The sequence below is a fragment of the Ursus americanus genome, chromosome 31, assembly GCF_024610735.1.
Source record: "Ursus americanus isolate L20-20 chromosome 31, mUrsAme1.1.p, whole genome shotgun sequence".
In the NCBI taxonomy this organism is placed as follows: domain Eukaryota; kingdom Metazoa; phylum Chordata; class Mammalia; order Carnivora; family Ursidae; genus Ursus; species Ursus americanus.
The window spans coordinates 21,265,451-21,290,495 of NC_142157.1; the positions used below are offsets into that span (position 1 = coordinate 21,265,451).

Consider the following 25,045-nt stretch of genomic DNA (forward strand, 5'->3'; position numbering starts at 1 on the left):
TCCAATTCATATTAATGAGTGTCCTCCTGGGTCTAAGTCTCCTCGTCCCACTCCGTTTCAGATTCGGCCTGCTCCCCCTTCCTTAGAGACATCACATCAAAATAGCCTCTCCTCTCCTTCTTGTTACTACCAACCACCTTGAAAAAAGGTTTTCTATATTGTCTGCCTCCGATTTCTCATTTCTCACTCGGTCGCAACCCACTGCCATCTGGTACTCAACCTTCAGCCAGAGTAATATTTCTAAGTTGAAAAATTGGTCTTGCCAATCCTGGGCTAAGGCATACTTTCTCCACCTCAGTACTCATTAGTGTTCCTACCCACCCTTCCACCTCTAACTCTGGGCTTTCGGTCATACTGTCCTTCAGTTCTTTACAAGAATACTGCTTTCTGGTTTCCTCTTCCTACGACACACTTCTGCCTATCCTTTCAATAGTTAACACCTGCTTTTTTCTTAAGCTTTCAATTAATCACAATGAAAATAACCCCAATGACAAAATAGCAGCTTATACCTACTGAACAATAGGCTTGGGTCAGTCACTGTGCTTCTTATACATATTAACCCATTCAATCCTTACACCCACCATGAAGCTGGGTACAATTATTATGCCCATCTTATAAATGAGAAAATAAGCCATGCATCAGAACCCAGCCTTTTAACCACCATGTCCATTATCCATTAGCAAAAGATAATTTGATGATATTCTTCAGTCACTAAAGTCCTATTTAGGACACGGAAGCAATCTTTTCACACATGACATTTCCACGTAACCTAAAAGAACAAACGTAGCTCTCCAAGTACAGACTGCAGATTGTGCAACTGAGAATAGACCTAAGTACATCTACTCACAGCAACCAGTCAAAAATAGAACCAAAGCTCTCGTTTGATCAGTCGGGCTATATGTGTTGCCCTTTAGAATCCAGCACAGGAACCATACGAATATGATTTACTGGTTATTCTCATCCTTGAACTGAAAGTTTCTGTCTGTGGCTTTTCTAGTCCTCTTGAAAGTTTGACTTTACTAAACAATTGAAATATAGATAGATCACCTAGACTAGAAACAACCTAAATGATGATATGTAATGAGTGAGGCAGGAAGAAAAATACCCTCTGGTTTTTGCTAGATATCAGCAAATAAAGTTGCCTTACCTTGCCTTTCATTACAACACAGTCTTCCTGCCTGTTGTTTTCATGGCTTGGTTCCCCACGAAGCCATTTAGTAAATGTGACAGGGGTCCCATCACTCCACTCAAAATACATTTGAATCTTGATGTCATTTAAGCCGATCCATAACTCATCATTTGGCTCTAAACAGGAAGAAAAACACAAAAGTAATGTACATATGTTTTCTTTCCAAAAATCAGGAGGTTATCAGGAAAGGAAGGCCCCCTGCTTTATTAACGAAAGTTCTACTCCCTTAATATTATAACAGATAAAAGACCACCCTTTTGAGTGTTAATCTGAGATGTCAATTACATTTTATGTTGTCAATATTAGTTTAATTGCACAATGTATTCTTTACACTGTGAAAGCAACCTTATTCTTTTATTGTGGGAGTATCATATATCTCCTGGCAGTTGCTAAAATGAGGCTGAAGTTGGTCCATCATTACCCCCTCTCTTGTGAAGCTACTTTTTTGTTATAAATAACCTTCCATAACAACTCCACTCACAGTGTTGGAAATATGATAGCTTACTTATATATTAATCTATTTAACTATTACTAAATCTCACGAACGTTTTAAAGTACTATTAAAAACCACTTCTATTTTATTACTGTGTCCTTATTAAGAACATTCTAGGTGTTTCTGTTAAAGTTCAATATCTGTAATAGGAGTGAGAAGATACATAAGCTGAGGTGTTGAGCTGTCTCTCCTGACATTTGGGACTTATTTACTAGTATATAAATATAAATGAATCTGTAATCATTTTCACCATGAAATACCAGAAAAACTCAAATAACAAATAAAGCTTAAAACAACCAGGTACATACATAAAACGTGATCATTTTGTTTTATTCTATGAGGAACATTATTGGCTTTACCTGTAGTTAGAATTCTAAAAATTCTAAATATGACTAAAATGGGACAAAATTTAAGACCTAAGTTTTCATGGCTAGAAACATATATATTTGCAAATTCAAAAAATGAAAGAATACACACTTCAATATCTATTTAATTTGTACTACTGGAAATTTCATCATGAATGCTTGATTTATGTTCTTTAAATGGTAAAAATAAAATTACTTGTCAAAGGATTATAAAGATGATGTTGTAGTAGAAAATAAGAAAAATGCCACACTATAGAGGAATTTCCCTAAATGGTTTCATCTCTTCCTCCTAAAAGTTGTCACTCAACTTTGCTTTTGGAGAAGTCCCTGACTGGCCCATTGCCAGCCCCAACAGATGTTTCCAGTGCCATGGAGCATGAATGACATTGTCAGGATGATCCCCTTTTCCTTTCACTTAACTGGCAGATCATGATCTTTGGGGCAGCAAATATAGGCTTAAAAATGACCTCATGTGCCCTTCCAGGATTTAGGTTCAAGACTAATCAAAACCTAAACTCTCAAGTCCCACAGTTAAAATAAAGTATTAAGAGTTCCCTATAAACATTTTTTCTCACCAAATTGTGCACCTCCCTCTAGTTTTTATAATTCCTAAGCACAATCAAGACTCTATTAAACTATATAATACATGAGTGTAAAAAGTTGTTGGACCAATTGTTATGAATCAGTTCGGGAAGCTGTCTCAGTTGATGTAGTCATAACTTACCTTGTGCAAGTCCCAATTTCTCCACTGTATGTCCACAATTAACATAAAAGGTATTATCTCAACTACCTAAAAAGTTTTTCTAGTCTTTTGATTTAGAAACAATAATTTTCTTAACTTTATTTACCTTTATCAATACTATTTTTACTGTTTTAAATAAATAAGCCTTATCAATTAAAAAGAAAGGAAGGATTTCCCTAGTGAAAATTTATTAATTTCTAAGCTGAATTTTAAAGCAAGCTCCAAAGCTGAATTTTAAAGCAAGCTTTGCCAGAGGTGGTTCAAGATGGCTGACAGGCAGACCCTGAACTAACTTCCTCCCACAGATACAACAAATCTATAGCTACATATGGAACAATTCCCCCTGAAAGGAACCTGAGAACTAGCTGAACGACAACTCTACAACAAAGGATAAAAAGGCCATGTTGAGATGGGTAGCAGAACCAGAGACCCAGTCTCGCTAAAAACCCCACCAGGGTGTAGTGACCCACCATCAGGAGGGGTCTCACAGATATGGAACTCCTTCCCAGAGAGCGAGGGGTTTGTGTCTTACATCAGGCACCCCAACTATCCGGATGTGTACTATAGATGAGCCCCCAAAACATCTAGTTTTGAAAACCAATGGGGCATAAATCCAAGAGAACCAAAGGGCTGTAGGGAATAGAGATTCTACTCTTAAAGATCTCATATGCAGACTCACTCACCCTAAGGCCCAGGGCAAAAGCAGCAGTTTGAAAAAAGACTCTAGACCATATGCAAAGGAGATTCATTTGCTAATCTTAAAAATTCTGCCAGAGGGGCAAAAACCTGTTGGAACTCTCTCCAGAGAAAACTGTGAAAAGGCACCATTTTTGCATTCTTCCTCTACTTTGCTAGTGTGGGCACTAGCGAGTGCTATTTTTGCACCATCAGTCTAACCAGCTAGCGCCTACCCCACCACACTGATGCTGGAGCCCTGCCAGAGGCAGGTGGGCTCCCCCTGCCCCTCCCCCAACTCACATTTGCTCTCTCTCTAAAATAAATAAATAAATAAACAAACAAACAAACAAATAAATAAATAAATAATATTATCATCTCAATAGAGGCAGAAAAAGCAATTGACAAAACCAATATCCATTTATGATAAAATCTCTCGGTCAATTGGGAATAGACAGAATGTACCTTAACATGATAAAGGCTATATATGGTGAACCTAAAACTAACATACTCAAAAAGCTGAAAGCTTTTCCCTTAAGAACAGGAAAAAGGCAAAGATGACCACTTTTGCCACTTTTACTCAACATAATACTGGAAGTCCTAGCCAGAGCTTAGGCAGGAATAAGAAATAAAAGGCACCTAAGTTAGAAAGGAAGAAATAAAACTATGACTATTTGCAGATGACATGATTTTATAGACAACCCTAAAGACGTCACCAAAAAAACCCTGTTGAAACTACTAAACAAATTCAATAAAGTTGCAGGATACAAAATCAATATATAAAACTCTGTTGCCTTTTTATACACTAACAATGAACTATAAGAAAAAGAAATTAAGAAAACAATCCCACTTTCAATTCCATCAAAAAGAATAAAATACCTAGGAATAATTTAACCAAGAAGGTAAAAGACCTGAGACCTGCACACTGAAAATTATAAGACTTGATGAAAGAAATTGAAGGCAACACAAATAAAGAGAAAGATAGTCCATGCTCAAGGATTGGAGAATTAATATTATAAAAGTGTCCCTGTTACAGAAAGCAATATACAGGGGCACCTGGGTGGCACAGAGGTTAAGCGTCTGCCTTTGGCTCAGGGCGTGATCCCACCGTTATGGGATCGAGCCCCACACCAGGCTCCTCCACTATGAGCCTGCTTCTTCCTCTCCCACTCCCCCTGCTTGTGTTCTCTCTCTCACTGGCTGTCTCTATCTCTGTCAAATAAATAAATAAAATCTTAAAAAAAAAAAAAAGAAAGCAATATACAGATTCAATGTAATCCCTATCAGAATATCAGTGGCATTTTTCACAGAAATAGAACAAACCTAAAATTTGTATGGAACCACAAAAGATCCCAAATAGCCAAAACGATCTTGAGAAAGAACAAAACCGAAGGTATCACACTCCCTGATTTCAAACTATATTACAAAGCCAAAGTAATCAAAATAGCATGGTATTGGCATAAAAGCAGACCCAGATAAATGGAACAGAATAGAGAGCCCAGAAATAAACCCATACATATATGGTCAATTAATTTACAACCAAGAAGGTAAGAATATTCTGTGAGGAAAGGATAGTCTCTTCAGTAAATGGTGTTTGGAAAACTGAAAGCCACTTACAGAAGAATGAAACAGAACTACTATCTTACACCATACACATAAATTAATTAAAAATAAAGACTTCAATATAAGTCCAGGAAACATAAAACTCTGAGAAGAAATAATAAGCAGTAAGCTCCTTGACATTGCTCTTGGCAGTATTTTTTTGGATCTGACTCCAAAGGCAATGGCAACAAAAGCAAAAATAAGAGAACGGGACTGTAGCAAACTAAAAAGCTTCTGCATAGCAAAGGAAAACAACAACAAAATGAAAAGGTAACTTCCTGAATAGAAGAAGAGATTTGCAAACCATATATTCATTATGGGTTCATATCTAAACTATATAAAGAATTCATACAGTTTAGTAACAAAAAAAAACCCAATCTGATTTAAAAATAGGCAGAGGATCTGAATAGACATTTTTCCAGAGAGTCCATCCATATGGCCAAAAGACACATGAAAAGATGCTCAAAACCACCAGTCATCAGGGAAATGCAAATCAAAACCATGATGAGACATTACCTAACACCAGTCAAACTGACTATTATCAAAAGGACAAGAAATAAGAAGTGTTGGCAGGAATGTGGAGAAAAGGGAACCCTCTTGTGCTGTCGGTAAGAGTATAAACTGGTGTAGCCACCATGGAAAACAGTATGGAGTTTCCTTAACAAATTAAAAATAGGATTACCATATAATACAGCAATTCCACTTCTGGGTATTTATCCAAAGAAAACAAACACTAACTCAAAAAGACATATGCCCCCCACCGATGTTCATTGCAGCATTATCTACAATAGCCAAGATACAGAAACAATGGATGGACGAGGTGTCTCTTCAACAAATGAAGAAGATCAGGCATATATATGTTCCATTGTGTACACACACACACACACACACACACACACACACACACACTGAGATATTATAAAGCCATAAAAAAGTATAAAATCTTTCTATTTGCAAGGACATGGATCAACCTTGAGGGCATTATGCTAAGTGAAATAAATCAGACAGAGAGAGACAAATACCATTTGATCTCACTTATATGTGAAATCGATAAAGCAAAACAAATGAACAAATAAAACTCTTAGATACAGAGAATAGATTTGTGGTTGCCAGAAGTAAAGGAGAGAGAGGGTGTTGGGGAGAGATGGGTGAGGGGATCAAGAGGTACAAACTTCAGGAGCACCTGAGTGGCTCAGTCAGTTAAGTGTCAGGTCACAATCTCAGGGTCTTGGGATCGAGCCCTGGGTCGGCTCCCCACTCAGCAGGGAGTCTGCTTGCCCCTTTCCCTCCCGCCATTTGTTCTTTCTCTCCCTCTCAAATAAATATATGAAATCTTTTTAAAAAAAGAGGTAAAAACTTCCAGTTATAAAATTAAAAAGTCATGGAGCTGTAATGCACAGCGTGGTGACCATAGTCAATATTGGTAACTAGGTTTATTGTGGTGATCATTTTGCAATTGTGGAATCATTATGTTATACACCTGGAACTAATAAAATGTGTGTCAATTATACTTCAATAAAAAATAAATAAAAGCAAACTTCGTCAGCCAACTTCCCTAAGTAGCTATAGCAATAAACATATAAGCTTCTCCTACTACTGTATCATGTGACATAAAGTCGAGAAAAATTTGCACTTTGGGTCTATGGCATCTTAACTCATCTGTTTTCCAGTGATTCCTCTGCAAACTTTATTACCTGCTATAAGTATCATGACTTGTATGCCATGATATTATTCAGACATACCAGTCCTGCTTACTTTATTATTGTCTAGTCTGAACCCTCCAGAATGGACAGATAGAGAGTACAAGAAATTGTTTACAGGCTGCCACAGGCTATTATCAGGGCCTATTAAATGGAATGAAGTACACAGAGTAGAAAGAATTCCATTTGGCACAGGTGCTAGAAGTACTGGTGTTTTGGGGTCTTTGCAATCGCTTTCTGTGCCTACGCTACTAATTCCTGTCTATTTGTCAACTTTTTTCTTCTCCCCTCCCCCCAACTCCTATCAATTTTCAGGCAATAAGTGTCAGGAAGCAGTCCACCACCATCCATTTCCTCTTGTTTTGCTGGGTGGAAATGAACAGCTGTAGCTAGTCAGCAGGCTGGGGGGGGGGGTGGACAGGAGGGGGAAGCAAAAAATGATCATCACTTAACCAGCAGGTACCCCCCCAGTTAGCATTCCATTCCTCCTCACCTGCCTCCTCTTCGGGAGAAGGGTTCCCAGTTCATTTTCCCTGGTTGTTTTTTTGTTTTGTTTTGTTGTTTTGTTTGTTTGTTTGTTTTGATAGAACCAATTTTTGAAAACTTCACAATATTTTGTTTGGTACCTTTTCAATATAATATTTAAATTACATACCTAAAATTGAGGCATACCTTTCTTTAAAGGTTTGAGGCCAACACCTAACCACCCCAATAAAAATATCCTGTTTTTTTCACTGCTCAACACCAGAGCAGCACTAGCTAAGTTAATAAAGAAAATAAAATCCAGAGTATGAGATGGTTCGTTTAGAGATGTTTCTGGTGAGAGAAAATATGGCATTTAAAAAAGAAAATACATACATGCCAGTGCTTCCAAGAAATGAAATATTATTGACAAACTTCAGGTAGACTGCTCTGAATGCAGATTATATTGAGAAAAGTAATATTTTTTAAAATGTCAATTGACTACAAATTATCTCTTTGAAAAAAATTCTTTAAATTTCAGGATTTCTGACTGGGTCAGTTGGTTCAGTGTTTGACTCTTGATTTCAGCTCAGGTCATGATCTCATGATCCTGGGATCAAGCCCCGAGTCGGGCTCCATGCTCAGCGCAGAATCTGTTTGGGATTCTCTCTCTCCCTCTGCCCCTCCCCCACTCGTGCTCTCTCTCCATCTCTCTCTAAAATAAATAAAATCTTTAAGAAACTCTTTAAATTGCTAAACAATTTCTACTTTTTATGCATGATTAATATTTACTGTATGTATTAAATAATCTCATTATTAATTTTAAATTATTAAATTAAATTTAACATTTATGATTAAATGGGTGGAGAGTGAGGGAGAGGTAAGCATATGACTGCTGTAAGGTTTCTCACCATATCCCAGTTGGGAGATGATAAAGTCAAATTCCTCGATGCTGTGGATACTGGCTAGATCACCACCTTCCTTCCGACATGCAGTCAAGGCATCTCTTTGGATTTTCTTCTCCTCTCTGTGAATCTTGTAGCAGTGACCTGCGTACGGCCACCACTGACTTGGACAGTTAGTAGGCACATCGCTTTCTAGAGAAAAAAAGAGGTTGGAAAACATTTAAAAGGGAAGATTTTTTTTAAAAAATGATAACAAAATTTTCTATCATTCGGTATACAAAACAATTCATAGTTATAAGCATTTCAAGGTAATATTTATTTTTCCTTTTTGGCTTGCATAGTCACAAAAGATAAACTAGGTGGGGGCAGAAGGGCCACCAAAGAGCCACAGAAACCACAGGAGCGTGAGCTGGCCACCTGTGGCTCTGGACTGACCCACTACCTCCGGTTTGCTCCCGCAAGATGGTGTACGATACTGCGGTGACCACAGGGATTTAGAGTCAGAAGTCTTTCAGGCAAAACCTGAATTTGCCACAAGTTGTGTGATCTTGGGCAAGTCACATCACATAAACCAAAATATCCATATATAAAAAAACATTTCAATAATATTGATAACAATACTAATTGGAAGTTATCCATCCTCACTCCGTTCTTCTGAACTAGAAAACATTTAAGATAATGTTACTTTAAATTATAAATACACAATTATTATGTAAGTCAATGAGTAATAGTGGCCAACATCCTAATTATTGCTACTAAGGGTTATGGTCAAATTTCATAAATCTTGATTTCGTATTGCAAAAATGAACTGTAATAGTCACGAGCTGGGGAAAGGGAAGGGAAAGATGTTGGAAGGCAGAAACTCAGGTTATTCATCCTTGGATGCCCTAGGACTGGCACGCGGCCCGGCACGTGGCAGGTGTAATGAATGTTGGTCGAGAAAATATATATGATATGCCGCAGCTTATCATTGCCATTTACAGATACTCTTTCAAACTGCAATTTAGCAGTGTACCTTGCTTAAAGACGGATTGTATTACCAAATGAATGTTAATTTATACATTTGTTGGGTAGTGAATGTTCTCAAATGTGCTGCCTTAGCAAATGGTCAATACATTAAATGCTTGTTACTCCTTTAATGAATCCTTTAAAGCCCTTTCTCCTTACGCACCAGGACTGTCTGCCCACATCTTTGAGTCCAGGATTCGGTTTACAGTAGTCATGTAAGTAAACAGTCACCCATGATGACCAAACACTGTATTATTGTCACAGAAAAAAATGCACATACTTACAAAATTCTAGCCCCTCAATACAACTTAGATATTCAACAAGTTAGTATAGCTCTAGGGCCCTCTGGTGGGATGTTTTGATTTTGCTACCTAGGAAGCTGAAAATTATGTCAGCAAATGCTGAGGCCTTCAAAAACTGAACAGGTGACCTTTAAAAATATCTTAAAATGTGAAGTCCGCCAATGAAAGGAGTTCCATGGGGCAGCCAGAAAAGGTCACCTGCTCCTCAAGAGCGACACTGTCTAACAGAGATACAGTGTAAGCCACGAATGAGAGTTGCATATAGAGTTTTTAATTTGCTAGTAGCCATGACAAATAAAGGTAAAAAGAAACAGGTAAATTTAATTTAAATAATCTGCTTTATTTAACCCAGTATATCCCAAATAGTATCATTTCAACATGTAATCAATAAAAAAGAAACCATGAGATATTTTCCTTTTGTGCATGGGAAGTCTTGGAGATGCCACATGCATTTTACACACGTAGAGCACATCTCAGGTCAAACTAGCACCACTTCCTGCTCTCAATGGCCACTGTGGTTACATGGCTACTGAACTGGACAGTGTGGGTCTAGAGACCCAGGAATTACGACGAACGAGGTAACATTGCAGGGTACAAGGTAGAACTCTTGCCCCAGGGGGTCACCAATCATGTGTGCTGCATAATTTTAACTCTCATAGGCTTTTCCAATTTCTAGTTTATTTGAGTTTATAGATAAGACAGAATGATTCATCCAGGAAATACAGAGAAATTCAAAACCCCATGTCAAATGAAGGTTAGCAAGTGAAACAATGTGAGGCATAGTAGAGAAATTAGACTAATTTATGGACTGCTTGACAGTTTGAACAAATTTTCACAGGAAACACAGGTATTAATATTTCCCTTTACAGATGAGGAATCCAAAACTGGGGGTTAAGTAACAAGGCCAAGTTCCAGAATTCTGCTTCCTATACCAGGGAAGCAACAAAACAACCATTCTCCTCTTCCCCTAAGTGGTAATTCCAAATCTTCTGAAGGAGAATTGTATGAGCTTTTCCAAGGAGAATTATACTACTTCTCCTATGGGAGGAATAGAAGAGATGAAGTGCAAAATGATTGAAATCTCCTGGACACATGCTTGCAGTCATAATGGTGCCTCTGTAAATATCATCGAACCCAAGAACCAGGACACTCATCTGTACCCACTGGAGATCTTGACTGTATCTGTCTCTATTAAAATTGCAAATACACCTACTCCTTGTTCTGGCAACTCCACTCCTAGGAATAATCATGTGCATGAAATGACACGTGTATAAAGTTATTCACAGTAGGATTGTTTGTAATACTAAAAAATCAGAAGTAAATTGAAGGTCCATTAAGAGGTGACTGGTCAAAAAGTATATACATGGTCTCTCACTGTAATGGCTATTGTGCAGCCATAAAAACAAACCAAGAGGCTATTTATGTACCCTAGAAAGATGTCCAAAATTTTTTATCTGGAAAAAGTGAAGAATATATGCATTGTATGCTGCCATTTGTAGAAGACAGACAGAAATGATCATAAACATATCTGTTTATGTATTTATAGAATAGCCAGATAAGGATAAACACCTAGAAACAGTTATTTATCAGGGAGTACAACTGGGTATTAGAGGTTAAGAGGCAGAAGGAAAATACTATTTTTTTTCTATCATTTTGTACCTTTTAATTTTCCAGCCATGTCAATCATATTTTAGCATCAATTTTATTGACTTCAAAAGTCAAGGAGAAAAGTCAAGAATGCCACACTGTCAGATTTCTCAAGCAGAACACATACATACATACATATTCCCTTTAGAGCGTTACGTATCTCCAAAAACAGCTGATAGTGAAAAAAGTGAAGGTCGTTTGCTTTTTGTCAACTTGAAAAAAAGGGTACATTCTTGTGTTAGTAACTTAACTCTTTTATAAAATTATAAGAGAGAGCATAATTGAATTCTTTCCCCAGAGTCTAACCTACATATAAAATTCACTTAGTACTTTTTGGATGTTTTATCCCATTTCTGTGTAGACTTCCATTGACGATGCTAAACTTACGGCACTAGAGCCCAGATGGATCCTTAAATAGCAAGAATATAATAAAAACATCCTCTGCAGATATTTATTTCCTAGCTTGGATTCCAGTTTTGTCACATGTGCAAGTTTTATATATCCTCTGAATATCCTCCTCCTTTTCAAGAATGTGTGAATAATAATGCCTTACTCATAGGGCTGCTATGAGGATAGAATTCTTATTTATGTGCTTTCAAAGGCTTTGTACATGCCTGAACACCACGGCACACTCAGGAAATGTTAGTGACCATTACTAGTAACCAACAAAAAGAAATCCCATAGGAATAAGCTTCCTCCATAAATTATCAACAAAACCTGTCATTTCACACAGTTATGCGAGGCTATAATTTTCTTCTTTCAATTATAATATCTTCTACACTTCAGATCAAATAGGTCACTTACCAGAGGGAATCACAAAAGGATTCAAAGTTGTGTTGCCCTTTTTACAAATATAGCCTAGTCTCTGAACACATTCCAGATTTTCCCATTTAGCATTTTTCCCAGGATTTAGTGACACACAGCTTTTTCCAGGTTCTGTTGACGGACTTCCTTTGGGGAAAAAGAAAAATCAAAGTGGCATTATTATAGGTATTACAAGCAGATGGCCCCCACAACCTCAGGGCTTCATCCTTGGGATTTAATGGATCTCATTCTGTCTCTGGCTTCACATTTACGAATAAATCTTTACTGACTGCAGAGCAAAAGTTACATTGAGTATCTATTTCTTTTCTTGTCCTTAGATCATTCCAATGTCTAAAATGTTGATTATACAAGTTTACTTCTTTGAAATAACTTTTTTCACAATATCAATAATAAAGCTAGACCTTATCATCTTGAACAGTCTTCACACTGGGTTTTGTTATGTATAACAAAATGCACAACACATGGTGTTCCAAAACACCATATTAAACATTGTAAATACCTACCAAAAAGCTAAGTAAGGCTAACTGTGAGGAGCAAACTAGTGAATTTCTGAACACAAGGAAATTTTCTCCAACTAGAGAGAGGAAACGGAAGAGGAAGACAGGAAAGAGGAGAAAGACAAGGGAAGGGGAGCTTGAGAAGCAACATGACATGGGAAACGCTGATAAAGTACACCCCAAACTCAGACTCTTCCTCAAGATTTTCGACCCAGTGTACTGAAGATTTTTAACCGCTAACCCTTCATCCCGTATCTTACTGAAAATTGATTTAAAAAAAAAAAACAGATAAAGTCAACTCTAGGAATACAAAATGCAATGGATACATGCAGTGATGCCCGCATCTCTCATGCTTTTTTGTTAGTTAACACAGGATTTTAAAACCAGTGTTCTGAAAACTAGCTCCATCTCTCCCCTGAAGATAGGGTGGTGAGCCACATTTTGTTAACAACTCTGCTCTGTGACCTCTGACATGTATATAACCTGGAGCTCACTTTGCCTTCCTGCTAGATGGGAACCACGTCACCTGCTCCATCAAGCTTTTGTCAACATTTTTTGAAAGTTGTGGAAGAATACACAAAGAAAAACATTGTCAGTGGTAAGGACTTTAATATATCAGTTAGTTGTCTTTAAATGGCTACAGTAGTTATGTATTTGAATTCATACTTCTACAGCATTTGTGTAAATTATCCTGACCTCCAATGTTAATGTATTTGAATAGATGCTTTACTTGGTAAGTACTCAATTGAATACTTAATCAAATATTTCATGCAATAACAGCTTCTAATATTCCACAAGTTTTCTGATTTTAGTTTGAAGAAACTCTCATATTATTTCAGAAGGTGATTTAACTTTACACCTCTTACTTCTCAGGAATAACTTTTCTTTTCCTTTCTCATCAATATTCCAATTTCATACCTCACTTTCACTGAAGTTAACCCACCAATTTTCTCACTGAAGTCTTGGAATGCAAGTGGTTCATATTACAATAATTACTCCAAAATTGCAGAATAAATAAAGTGACTTGCCAAACGTGTGATAATTAAGCAGCAAAGAATAAACTCTAGTTCCTTTAAAAAATGATCATTATTATCTAATGATCTGAATGAGCCCAACTGGCATTCTCCAATTCAATTGGACTGAGTGAGTAGGCAGACAAATTAAATCCTCACCCATGAGAAGGACATCTTATATTCCCTTGAAGTAATGTTTAGCTCCCATATTATAGAGGAAAGCAGAGCTGACTCTAGTGACAGCCCTGTAACTATGCATTGAAGGAATGCATTGGAAGTGGAATTTCATAGTAAAAGCATGTCAATTTAAACCAAAATGTATCCTCTAAAATTTCCCTTTTGTGTTTTAGCATCTACTCTGAACATTCTTTCCCTTTCTTTCTTTTTCTCTTCTTCCTTCCTTCTTTCCTTCCTTCCTTCCTTCCTTCCTTCCTTCCTTCCTTCCTTCCTTCTTTCCTCCCTTCCTTCCTTCCTTTCTTTTCGAAGTTTTCATTTTCTTTAAATACCATAAATCAGTAACATAGAAGAGAGTTTAATTTCCTAAGCCAAGTGCAAAGCCATTCAGTGGCTTTTAAGAAAGAAGTCTGAGTATATGAAAAAACACTACATCCGTATTTTCTCACAGCAGAACTAGTAAATGAAAATGTGACCCATCCTTTTCCACACCCGTGCAGACATTAGTAGTCATTAATTATTGTATTCTTTGCTAATAAGCCAACGTTAGTACAGGGTGTGGTTGGAAGTGGGGGTGGGGAGTTCTGAATCACACTCAGTAGAATGCCTCAAGCAGCTACTAAGTGTTGGCATTTGTGAATAAGGTAAAAGTTTTTTTGTCATTATTGGTCCTTTTGTTTTCTCTGAATAACTGCTGTATATGTAAAACACATTTATTATTTAGTCTCCTTTATGTTCTGTTACCTGTATGTTATAAAAATGTAGACATAATTAGTTCAGAATATTTTCTGTCTTCCAAAAAATTAGAAAGCTGTTGAAGGCTTAATCATCAACCAATTGTTTTTTTTTACAATTAAACTACAAATTGCCGACAAAAGTACTAATGAATTACTATGCTAGCGTGGATTATCATCTGTGTCTGAAATATTATTTTAATCCAACTACATTAGATTAACAACAGGAGAAAATCATGTTAAGATCATTATAACAATGACAGAAATATTACAAATATCTCAGGGCTCAAGATAATGAGAAATCGTCCAGCCCCAAATAATTCATATTCACTTAAGTTCATAGTATGTGTGTGTGTAAATATAAATAAACACATATAAAATCTTTGACTATACTATATAGCATTTTATAGTATATATATCTCATAAGTGTACATTTTATATATAAGCACATTATAAAATTCGATAATTTGATTTTGAATATAATAGCTAGCAAATCAAAGATACTCAGAGAATATATACTTTAATGGAGTTCTGTATTGATTTGTGTGATAATCCTGCCAGATGAATCCCTAACGCACGAAGCAGGTATAACCATATGGTTTTAGTATATGCAAATCCAGTTGGCAGATTTCAAAGCAACGTGAGAAATGGACTACATTTGGTAGTCTCCCAACTCTTTTCTTTGAGCTCTCCATGTGAGATGATGAAGATCTCCATGGTATCCAGATAAATTAAATCTAGATGAATTATCCATAGACAAGCTGGACCCTACCTGGTAACCAGTTCAAATATCGGAATGGACTGCCACCACTCCACTGCCATCCACTGTTGAAACTGAGGCTGTTAAGTCCAATCCAGAGTCCTGAGGTCAAGGAACTGGTTAATCCTATGGAACGGAAGCAAAAACAAAAAACAAGACTGATGTTTGGAAAAGACAATGGAATCGAATTCAGAATTAAGTGCTCAGATCAAAATGTATTTGAGGGAAGTACTAAAAAAAACATGCAAACATTTCTCCTTGGATTCTCTGGAGGTAAGTACAACTACTACCTCCATTGGCAGATAAAGAAACGAGGTGAGAGACTAAGTAAGATTCTTAATAAGATCTAGTAAGAGTCTTGCTAAGCTTCTAACCCAGATACGACCAGGCTTCAACCCCAACGTCTTGAATACTCCTATCGGTGGTAAGAGTGTGCTTTTAATTTGGATAAGACTCTCTCATCGAATAATAACATTTTTACTTCATTGTAGAGTACAAATAAGATTTTTAAAGATTTTATTTATTTATTTATTTATTTATTTATTTATTTATTTGAGAAAGAGAGAGAGCATGAGTGAGAAGGAGGAGAGGGAGAGGGACAAGAATACTCCATGCTGAGCACAGAACCTGATCTCACAACCCTGAGATCATGACCTGAGCTGAAATCGAGTCAGACGCTTAACCGACTGAGCCACCCAGATGCACCTAGAGTACAAATAAGATGTATCATGAATGAAATACAAAGTTTTCTATCATAAAAACGTTAAATAAACATTTCCATCTATCATTCTCATAAATTATTACCTAACCTTACATTCCAGAACTTATTCTGAGAATTTTATTTCATGACATTTTTAAAAATCAATTTTTCTTTTCATTAATATTTTGCTTTTAAAGTCTAAGCAGATTTTTTTGGCTAACATGAACAACACTTTGTTTAGGCACTTCATAAATCATAATTACAATGTTTCAAACTCTGTGCGGTGGGAGGGATTAGGCGGGGCTGATGTAGAATAAAAAAACAAGTCACATGGACCTCAGCCCTCTGGTGTCAAACATTCTCATTTGTTACCTACCTATACTTTAAAAAAAACACAGATTCTCCGTTCTCTCTACATTGTTTTCAGTTGATTAAAAAGAGAACCACAGGGGAAGGGAGGGAAAACTGAATGGGAAGAAATCATAGAGGGAGACAAACCATGAGAGACTCTGGGCTCTGGGAACCAAACTGAGGGTTACAGAAGGGAGGGGGTGGGAGGATGGGATAACCAGGTGATGGGCATTAAGGAGGGCACGTGTGGTGATGAGCACTGGGTGTTATACACAAATAATGAATTGTTGAACACTACATCAAAAACTAATGATGTACTTACTATATGCTAGGTAATTGAACATAATTATAAAAAAAAGAGGTCATAAAAAACAAAACTATCCCTTGTCTTTAATAAAATACCAAACTTAAGTTGGTATTCTTGTCAATAATGAGAATTACCACTTATTCTATTCAGAGCACTGTATGTGTTCATTTAATCCTCACAAACTATGATAGGGGTTTGATGACACCAAAACCCAGACTCGATAGTTCTCATGCCAACTGAGCTATGTCAAAGTCACTAATATTTTCCCCAATTTTTCATTAGCTCAGGTAAGCACACATTCATGTCACCATTTCAAATGAATGGAGGTCACAGTGACTCAGAGCCAAATCATCAGATCTCACATTTATTGCACCCACTTCCATAAAAGTGCAGATGACGGTCTTAGAGATCATGTGACCTGAATTTTGCACTCAGTTTACTCAGCGTCTGGCAGAGAGCAAAGGGCAGGCTAAAGATCCACTTGAAGGTACTGATTAGGTTGATATTGATTAGGTAGGTTGAGGTTTAACAAACTGAACTGAATTCAATACCGGAACTATTTACTGAAAAGTAAAACCTGCTGTATGATTTCTTTAAATAGAGTAATAAAATAATAATGGGATGAAATTAAATACTAGAATTTAAAAATCAGTGGAAATTAATTCAGATTCACTCATTTTTATCCAGTGTTCTAGAAAAAATGTTTGAGTTAGCACAGCTCTTACAGACAGGTACTTTATGTACCTTGGCAAGTATCTAGTCCAATCTCTCCATTTTGCCGAGGAAGAAACTAAAGACAGAGAGTTTAAGAAACATGGGGAGAGGCAGAGGATAAGCAGATCAGGATTGGAACCCAAGATTCAATGTCGTTTCTCCCCTGGATTCAACCCCTGTTTAAATTAATTTTGCCTGTGAGTTACTACTATAAAATCCTTTCTAGATAACTTTAAATGTTAGAGCACCTTTAAATAAACAACAGTGAATTAGACAGCTATTTCTGATACATGTCATTCCTCTCCAAACAATAGCCCATGCCGGAACTCACTCCTAACACCTGTGAAGACTCAGCTTTTGGTTTTCCAAAGTTGGAATCTTACCAAAAAATAGAAATGTTTATTGTAATCTCTACCAAGGAGATGAGATTATCAAAAGGGTGAGTCTTTATATTTCTTTAGTCCTAAATCTCTGGGGTGAGCACCACCAAGTATGACTGCATTCATCTGAAAAAATAATAATAATGTGATAAAAATTCATTCATATGAAATTAAGTTTATAATTATTTATCTTATCAATGGTTACCTTTTAGTTTATTATTTTTTACATATAGTTATTAAAACCATATGAGTACTATAATATTACTTTGGTCACTTTCGGATGAATTAAAGAAATCAACTAAAAAGTTCTGTCCTATCTCATTTATGTAATAGGTAATTTATAATGTGTCAAGAGGAAACAGTTGTCTACTAGTCTGTTCCTTAGAAATATCATTCTGGGGGCGCCTGGGTGGCTCAGTTGGTTAAGCGTCTGCCTTCGGCTCAGGTCATAACCCCAGAGTCCTGGGATGGAGCTCTGCATCGGGCTCCCTGCTCAGTGGGGAGCCTGCTTCTCCCTCTCCCTCTGCCTGCTGCTCCCCCAACTTGTGCTCTCTCTCTGTGTCAAATAAATAAATAAAATCTTTTTTTTTTAAAAAAGAAACATCATTCTGGGATCAGTGTCATACACTGCATTTTATGTTAGTAATTACTCTGTTAAATACCACTGAACATGGAATGATTTTTTTCATAGATTATTTAAACTTGTAGTCACCTGAATAATAATCTCTATACTTACAGAGGAGTATACTAGAGAAAATGATGCTGAAAGTAGCATTTCACAAATGCTAAATACAGCTATTCCTGCAAATCAAATACTCGTGTATTTTTAAAAAAATTATTAGTTACGAATACAAGCATTTATAAGTTTTCAAAACTATAAGTAATTCACTGATTATAGGAAGAATTAAAGTAGATTTTGCCCGAGATTGCTTAAATTACTGTTTGGCATAGCCAAGCAAAGATGATAGCTTCTTAAAGGTATTATCTATCCTCTGACATCCCACATCTGCTCTAAGTACTTCTGGATTGTTTTGAAGAATTAAATACTTCTTAAACAAAGGCCTAACACATAATATGTGCCCAATAAATGTAAGCTATTATTACTATTATTATTATTATTATTATTATTATTATTATTATTATTGTTATTACTCTATGTTGAATCAAGGCTGTCAAAAAATGTTATTAGCTGCAACATGGACGGCACTGGAGGAGATAATGCTAAGTGAAATAAGTCAAGCAGAGAAAGACAATTATCATATGATTTCTCTCATCTATAGAACATAGAATAAAGAAAGGGGGGTTAATCAGAAGGGGGAATGAAGCATGAGAGACTATGGACTCTGAGAAACAAACTGAGGGCTTCAGAGGGGAGGGGGGTGGGGGAATGGGATAGACTGGTGATGGGTAGTAAGAAGGGCACCTATTGCATGGTGCACTGGGTGTTATACGCAACTAATGAATCATCGAACTTTACATCAGAAACCAGGGATGTGACTAATATAACATAATAAAAAAACATTAAAATAAAATTTTTAAAAAGTGTGATTAGAAACAAAATTCAAATTTTGTGTCAAATATATCATCACTTAAAGCAAATGAGCACCATCCACAAATTTCTTTCTCTAATGTGGTTTTGTAATGTCATAGAGGAAACAAGGGGTTTTTTAGCATTACTACACAAAGTATCAATTCCACATGCTGAACTGTTTAGTTCTCGATTTTCCAGGATGTATTGTCTGAAATGGTTATGCACCTCCTTTTGAACCTGCTTATAATAGAAGATGTATTCATGTTACCCTTAGCTTTCATCTCTTCTGCATTGTGGTCCAATTCATTTTCCAGACAGCACCAAAAACAATCAAGTAGACAAGCCAACTTTCACTTCCTACACCTTCTTTCAGTTCTGTAAATCCTAATCCTGCACATATGTAGTTATCACTCTGATTCAGGAATTGAGGATTAAATAGCTTCCCAGCATTTTGGGGGTAGAAGCAGAAATGAGGATGATGCATCGATCGTGAATGATGTAAGAAGTTGCTGCCAGGCAGACGCTAAGCCCTGAAGACAAGGGGGAATCAGATTGCCAGTTTAGACGAAGTTCACCAGAACAAGGAGCTGCTGACACCTAAATTAAGGGTTCTTTTAATTAGAAATTCTCTTCATTTCGTGAGTGGGACCCAGGCAGAATGAAATGTAAAGACAGTACTCCGTTCCAATCCAACTATTTTCTGAACAGGAGGCAGTAGGCAAAGTTTCTAGCTTCTCCCTGTTATTTCATCTATAAAGTAGACACAATAGTATTCATTCAGGAGGTTGGTGTGAGCTTTAGAAAGAAAACCCAGTGTCTGGCACAAAGCAACCGATCAATAAATGACAGCTAAATGTATCTGAGTCATAAAAACGGTTTACACATTTAAAAAAATGATATTTACACTGCTCACAATCCTCACAGAAAATAAATCTGATTTTAAAAGTATAACTATTTGTGGATATATTTTTTTATTTTAGTGGCATATTTCCCCAAAGGGAGTAGATCACAATCCTACACTCACACCATTATTTTCTAGATTCCTCCCCACTACATCCCAATAAATCCTGAAAGTCTTGACTATCTTCCCTCCAAAAAAACGAAGTTCTGTTTCACTTTATGAGTTACCCTTTAGGCTTTTTTCCCCCCTAATGCATGATATTTTTGACTTAAAGAAAAGCAGGAAATACTACAAGTCTCATTAGTGAAATCATTCTTATCCAGATTTCAGTTAAAATGTGCTGGCTAAAATTCCGGAGACTTGGATAAGAGTCAAATAAGTATCTGAGGTGAACTTGGCCTGGGAATCTCTTAGTATTTGTTTGCGCTCCCGAGGGACACTGTCATACTCGTGGCACTGGCTGGTTAGGAAAGCATTTCCCGAGGCCCAAGCTGGAGCTGCTGTCCCACCCACATCACCCCTGTCCTCTAGGCAGCTGCTGAAGGCAGGTAAAAAGTAACCTGTGTTCTGTCCCTCGGCTTCCAGAAAGCCAGAAAACAAGTAAAACTTGGAAGAGCCAAGATAATACAACTCAGAGTCCCTTAAAAATTTTTTTTTAAAAAAACCAACTGAAACCATTTTAACTTTTTTTTTTAAGGTTTTATTTTAATTCCTACTCTGCTCATCACCACAAGTGCTCTCCTTAACCCCCATCACCAATTTCCCCCAACCCCCCAACTTCCTCCCCTCTGGTAACCAGCAGTGTGTTCTCTGTAGTTGAGTCTGTTTCTTGGTTTGTCTCTTTCTCTCTCTCTTTTTGCTTTGCCCTTTGCTCATTTGTTTTGTTTCTTAGAGTCCAAATATGAGTGAAATCCCATGGTATTCGTCTTTCTCTGACTGACTTAGAAACCACTTCAACTCTGGTAGAGTTTTCTCTCACCCATGCCAGCATGCACAGAAAACACCTCGGTTGTCTTAAGTCATCTTTTCTCTTCCTTGATCATCTACATGAATTTGGTTTTGTCTCTTTCTGTGCTTTCTGTCATTATTTTTAGACATATTATAAATATTATAATATTATAAATTATATATAATTATATATTTTATATATATTTTTTATATAAAAATTTATATATAAAAATTATATATAATTTATATATAATATATATTTATATATAATATTTTATATATATATACTTATAATATTATAAATATTAATCGCTCTGATACTGTGCCCCAATACTAGGAAGGCCCCCCAGACCAACACAAAACAGAATAATTGAGCAGACTTGAGGCATAATTCCTTCTCTGAGTTTACTAATACACAGTGAGGCCAGATTACTTTTCTCCTATCAGTCTCGGTAATAATAACGGAAAGAAAATGGTCAATGGCTGCCTGTACCGAAAGGAGACAATTAATAAATGTTAAACCTGGCACCTAACTGTGGCAGGAAAGATTTCATTACCCTGGAGCAGTTCATGTTTTAGTCCTCAGGAAGGGAGGAAGAATAGAAAAATGCATTTTGCAAGGTTTTGCTAAATAAATGTTTGTTACCTCTTTCCTCCAAAAAGAGAATGCAATAAACATCTGCAAATTCAATTAAAAAATAGTAATAACCTACAGGAGAAACATGGTCCAGTTAATGAAGAGTACCCCAAAAAGAGAAAAAGAGGCCAAGGTGGGGACACGCTCTATCCCTCGTGTTGGTTCACACACTCTCCCCTTTAACAGAGAAAATCACTGAGGCCCAGAAGCTTCACGGCATCAAAGAGCCGAGACCCAGGCAGTCGGGCTCCAGAGCTGACTCTCTTTACTCCTGCACGCTGCTGCCTGGGGGCTGGTCGGTTGGAATGGGTAGGCATTGCGGACACAGCAGGTTCTAACATGGTGCTCCTTCAACCACTTGCTCAAGAATCACCTAGAAGTTTGACAATATGCAGCTTCCTGGGCCCCATGGCACCTCTACTGATCTAGCATCTCTGGAGTTTGGGCCCACGCATCTTCATTTTAACCAAGTTCCTTGGTGATTAATAAGCAACTTGACATTGAAGGGCCACAGCACTTACTGTCTTCTTGCTGTAAACCGACCACCTGTCTACACATGAGGCTGAATTTCTAAATAATTCTTTTTACTGTGTTCCACCATCATTTGTCGGGCAGCAAACATTCTTTGAGACTCTCTTCCTTAGAAGGTTCCATGTGAATCTCTTTGGTTGGGGAGCATTAATTCTTTGAGACTCTCTTCCTTGGAAGGTTCCATGTGAATCTCTTTGGTTGGGGAGCATTAATACTCATAAGATATTCCTGATTTTCAGCCATTTGCCCCTATAATCCATTCTCCACACAGCCTTCAGTTTGCTTTCTTCATGGCACTTACTAAAATTTGTATCTACCTGTTTTTTTTTTTTTTCTTGTTTATGTCTGTTTTCCCCACTGGACTTTAAGCTCCTGGTGCTTGCTTTGACCAGCTTTGGTCACCATTGTGTCCCTAGGACCTTGCGTAATACCTCACACACAGACACCAGCCACTGTAATGAATGAATGAATGAATAAAAAATTACAAATGTACTTCTAGTCTTGCAGGGGAAGTGGGACACAAATGTATGTAGCTATTATAAAAGCAGTAAACAATTAAGAGAAATGCAGATAGAAATGGCTAAGACTGCATTTCAGCTGGATGAAATTTTGGGAATTCCAGGTACAAGAAATGGCATGGGAAAAGATGTAGCAGTGAGAAAGTGTTAGATAAAGTGTTAGATAAAGGTGAGAAACCCCAAACTCTTCTGTCCAGACTGCAAAATGCATGAAGGGAAATAGCAGTCAGGCTCGGAAGGCCAGGCAAAGGCAAACGCCTTTGTTAACGATTTGATAGGAAATAAGCTACTAAGGATTTTTGAACATGGTAAGTCATAGGATCAGAGATCTATTAATCTGGTAGCAGTGTCAGGGTGAACTGGAGGGAGGGGATTCTGGAACAGGGGCCTGAGGATGCTTTTTCTCCCCGCTCATTTCTGCTCCTAATCTCTCTGTTCCCCAAGTGTGGATTTCAGAAGCTACAACAAATACTTTCATCACAAGCAAACATTCGTGCTTTCCCTCTTCACAGTCCTACGAGAACAGACGCTTAAAAAAACAAACACATCGTGGAAAGAATACCAATAAGGCCTGAAATCCTGTACAGGCTGGGAGTTTGAGAGACAGGAAGCCGAAAGGATGCAGAGTTTCCGAGCTGCTCTTGACTCATCCCTGCTTTTGCAGCAAGAGCCTTTACTTCCATTTCTCCTTTTGACTCCCATGATGCTGATGCAAAACCTCTGGCTTCAGGATAGACCTGGAATTCCTGACCAGCACAGTCCCCTTGCCGTGTCCAAGAACATCACCTTTTGATTTTGACCTCTTCTATTCTGAGCCCAGATCCATTCTCAGGATCCTTCTTAACACAGGTTCTCGAGACTGTCACAACTGATGGAAGAAATCCTGAGACAAAAACCTATTTGCCATTCCAGGGGCACATTTGCATCCCCCCCTCAACTTTGTGACATCTGCTCAGGACTGACTCTATCCTGATGTCGATAATCGCATGTGCTGTCTGCTTCTAAGGTAAACTAGACGGAAATAAAATCATCGTGATCTTACTTGCAACTTCTTTGCTTTTGCCCTCATTACCTGTTAGGTACGTTTGCTCGTGTATCTCCGTGATACTCAAGAGTTCGGCACTCTGTTGTTGGCAGCTTCTCCGTGCCTGGTGCCAAGTTAAAGCAGATTTGGAGTTTATCTGGTAGGAAATGCCAGTCAGCGGGTCTTTATTCCATAAGCTTTCACTGCCCTCGACTGTAAAAGAAGTCAAACGCGATTGGCTGCATTAGGCATAGAAAAGACTTTCAGGGAAAAATATTTCTTAAATGATTCTAGTAGCATTTTTGTCGGAAGCCTATTGGTTTTCCTTTCTGTTCTTTTACTTATTTTTGAAGTGCCTGTGAGATTTTCTTCACTCCTCTGATGAACAGAGGGAGTTTTCAAAAGATTGACCGCATCTCATTCTTTTCATTTGCCTAAGAAAGGAAAAGAGAGGCACTGTCTCCCTATTTTTGTGTCTGAATATTTGGGATCAATTGAGTTGGAAAGTGAGGCCAATGCAAATACTAAGAATAGAGATGCCAGGTCAAATTCCTTAATCTAGAAAAAAAATAGAGGGGCAAGAGAAAATATATATCTTCTCTCAGCAAGTGGATATTTTGCCTGTACATTCTAGTTGGGTCTTTTTAGACCAAAGGCATGGGCGTTAGAAGGCCACGTCATGGACTCCACCACCAGGCTGACCTGGACCTACATCCAGGCACTGTCACTCACCGGTGGTTTGTCCTTATTTTCCCACCTCTAGGATATATTAAATCTGTGTAGCCCCAGGCAATAGTAGAGGCTGATTGTTAGTTTTCCTTCCTTCAGAGTAAAAAATAATTCTTTGAGCTTATTTTTGCCCTGTTATTTTATGATTCCCAGTACAGTCTCTAAACTTAGTTATACATTATGAAAGGCCAATAGTATCGACGGGTAAATATTATTTATAGTGTGTTACCTATAAGATGTTTGGGCAATTAGTCAACAAATGAAGTATTTCTGTGTGCTTCATGTTATAAAAACATCCCTTTTCTCTTTTTAATAATTTAAATTCTACCTACGAATCCTAGGGAGTAATAATTTCTTCACTTTTTTGTAAAAAAGAAAAGGAATCATGTAACTTCTCAAATTTTCTGAGAAGTATTCAACCTGCCAAGAAGTTGGGCAGTTTCCCAAAAGCATATAGCCTATGTCATGAATCTTTGGATGTGACAAGGAAGTGATCTTTTTCAGATACATCACACAGACTATGATATGAAACTTGTGGTTCCACGGCACATCAAAGAGGAAGAAAAATAACCCAAAATTCCATCCAGGCAACAACATAGAAATTTCTAAGATGTTTTCATTATAAAATTACTATATATTTACATAAAAATAAATTTGAATTGGTAATGTTCAATTTAAATG

General features: G+C 37.2%; 1 protein-coding gene across 2 annotated transcripts in view; it reads right to left on the reverse strand.

Moving 5' to 3' along the window:
• Positions 1-25,045, reverse strand: part of MRC1 (mannose receptor C-type 1) — a 91,935-nt gene that overhangs the window by 48,793 nt on the left and 18,097 nt on the right. For both annotated transcript variants that reach the window (XM_045787544.2, XM_045787553.2), the window contains exons 4-8: positions 23,684-23,848; positions 15,106-15,219; positions 11,895-12,041; positions 8,140-8,325; positions 1,148-1,305 (exon numbers count right to left, since the gene is read on the reverse strand). In XM_045787544.2, the coding sequence (XP_045643500.1) occupies positions 1,148-1,305; positions 8,140-8,325; positions 11,895-12,041; positions 15,106-15,219; positions 23,684-23,848 (770 nt within the window). The remainder of the gene's footprint in view (positions 1-1,147; positions 1,306-8,139; positions 8,326-11,894; positions 12,042-15,105; positions 15,220-23,683; positions 23,849-25,045) is intronic.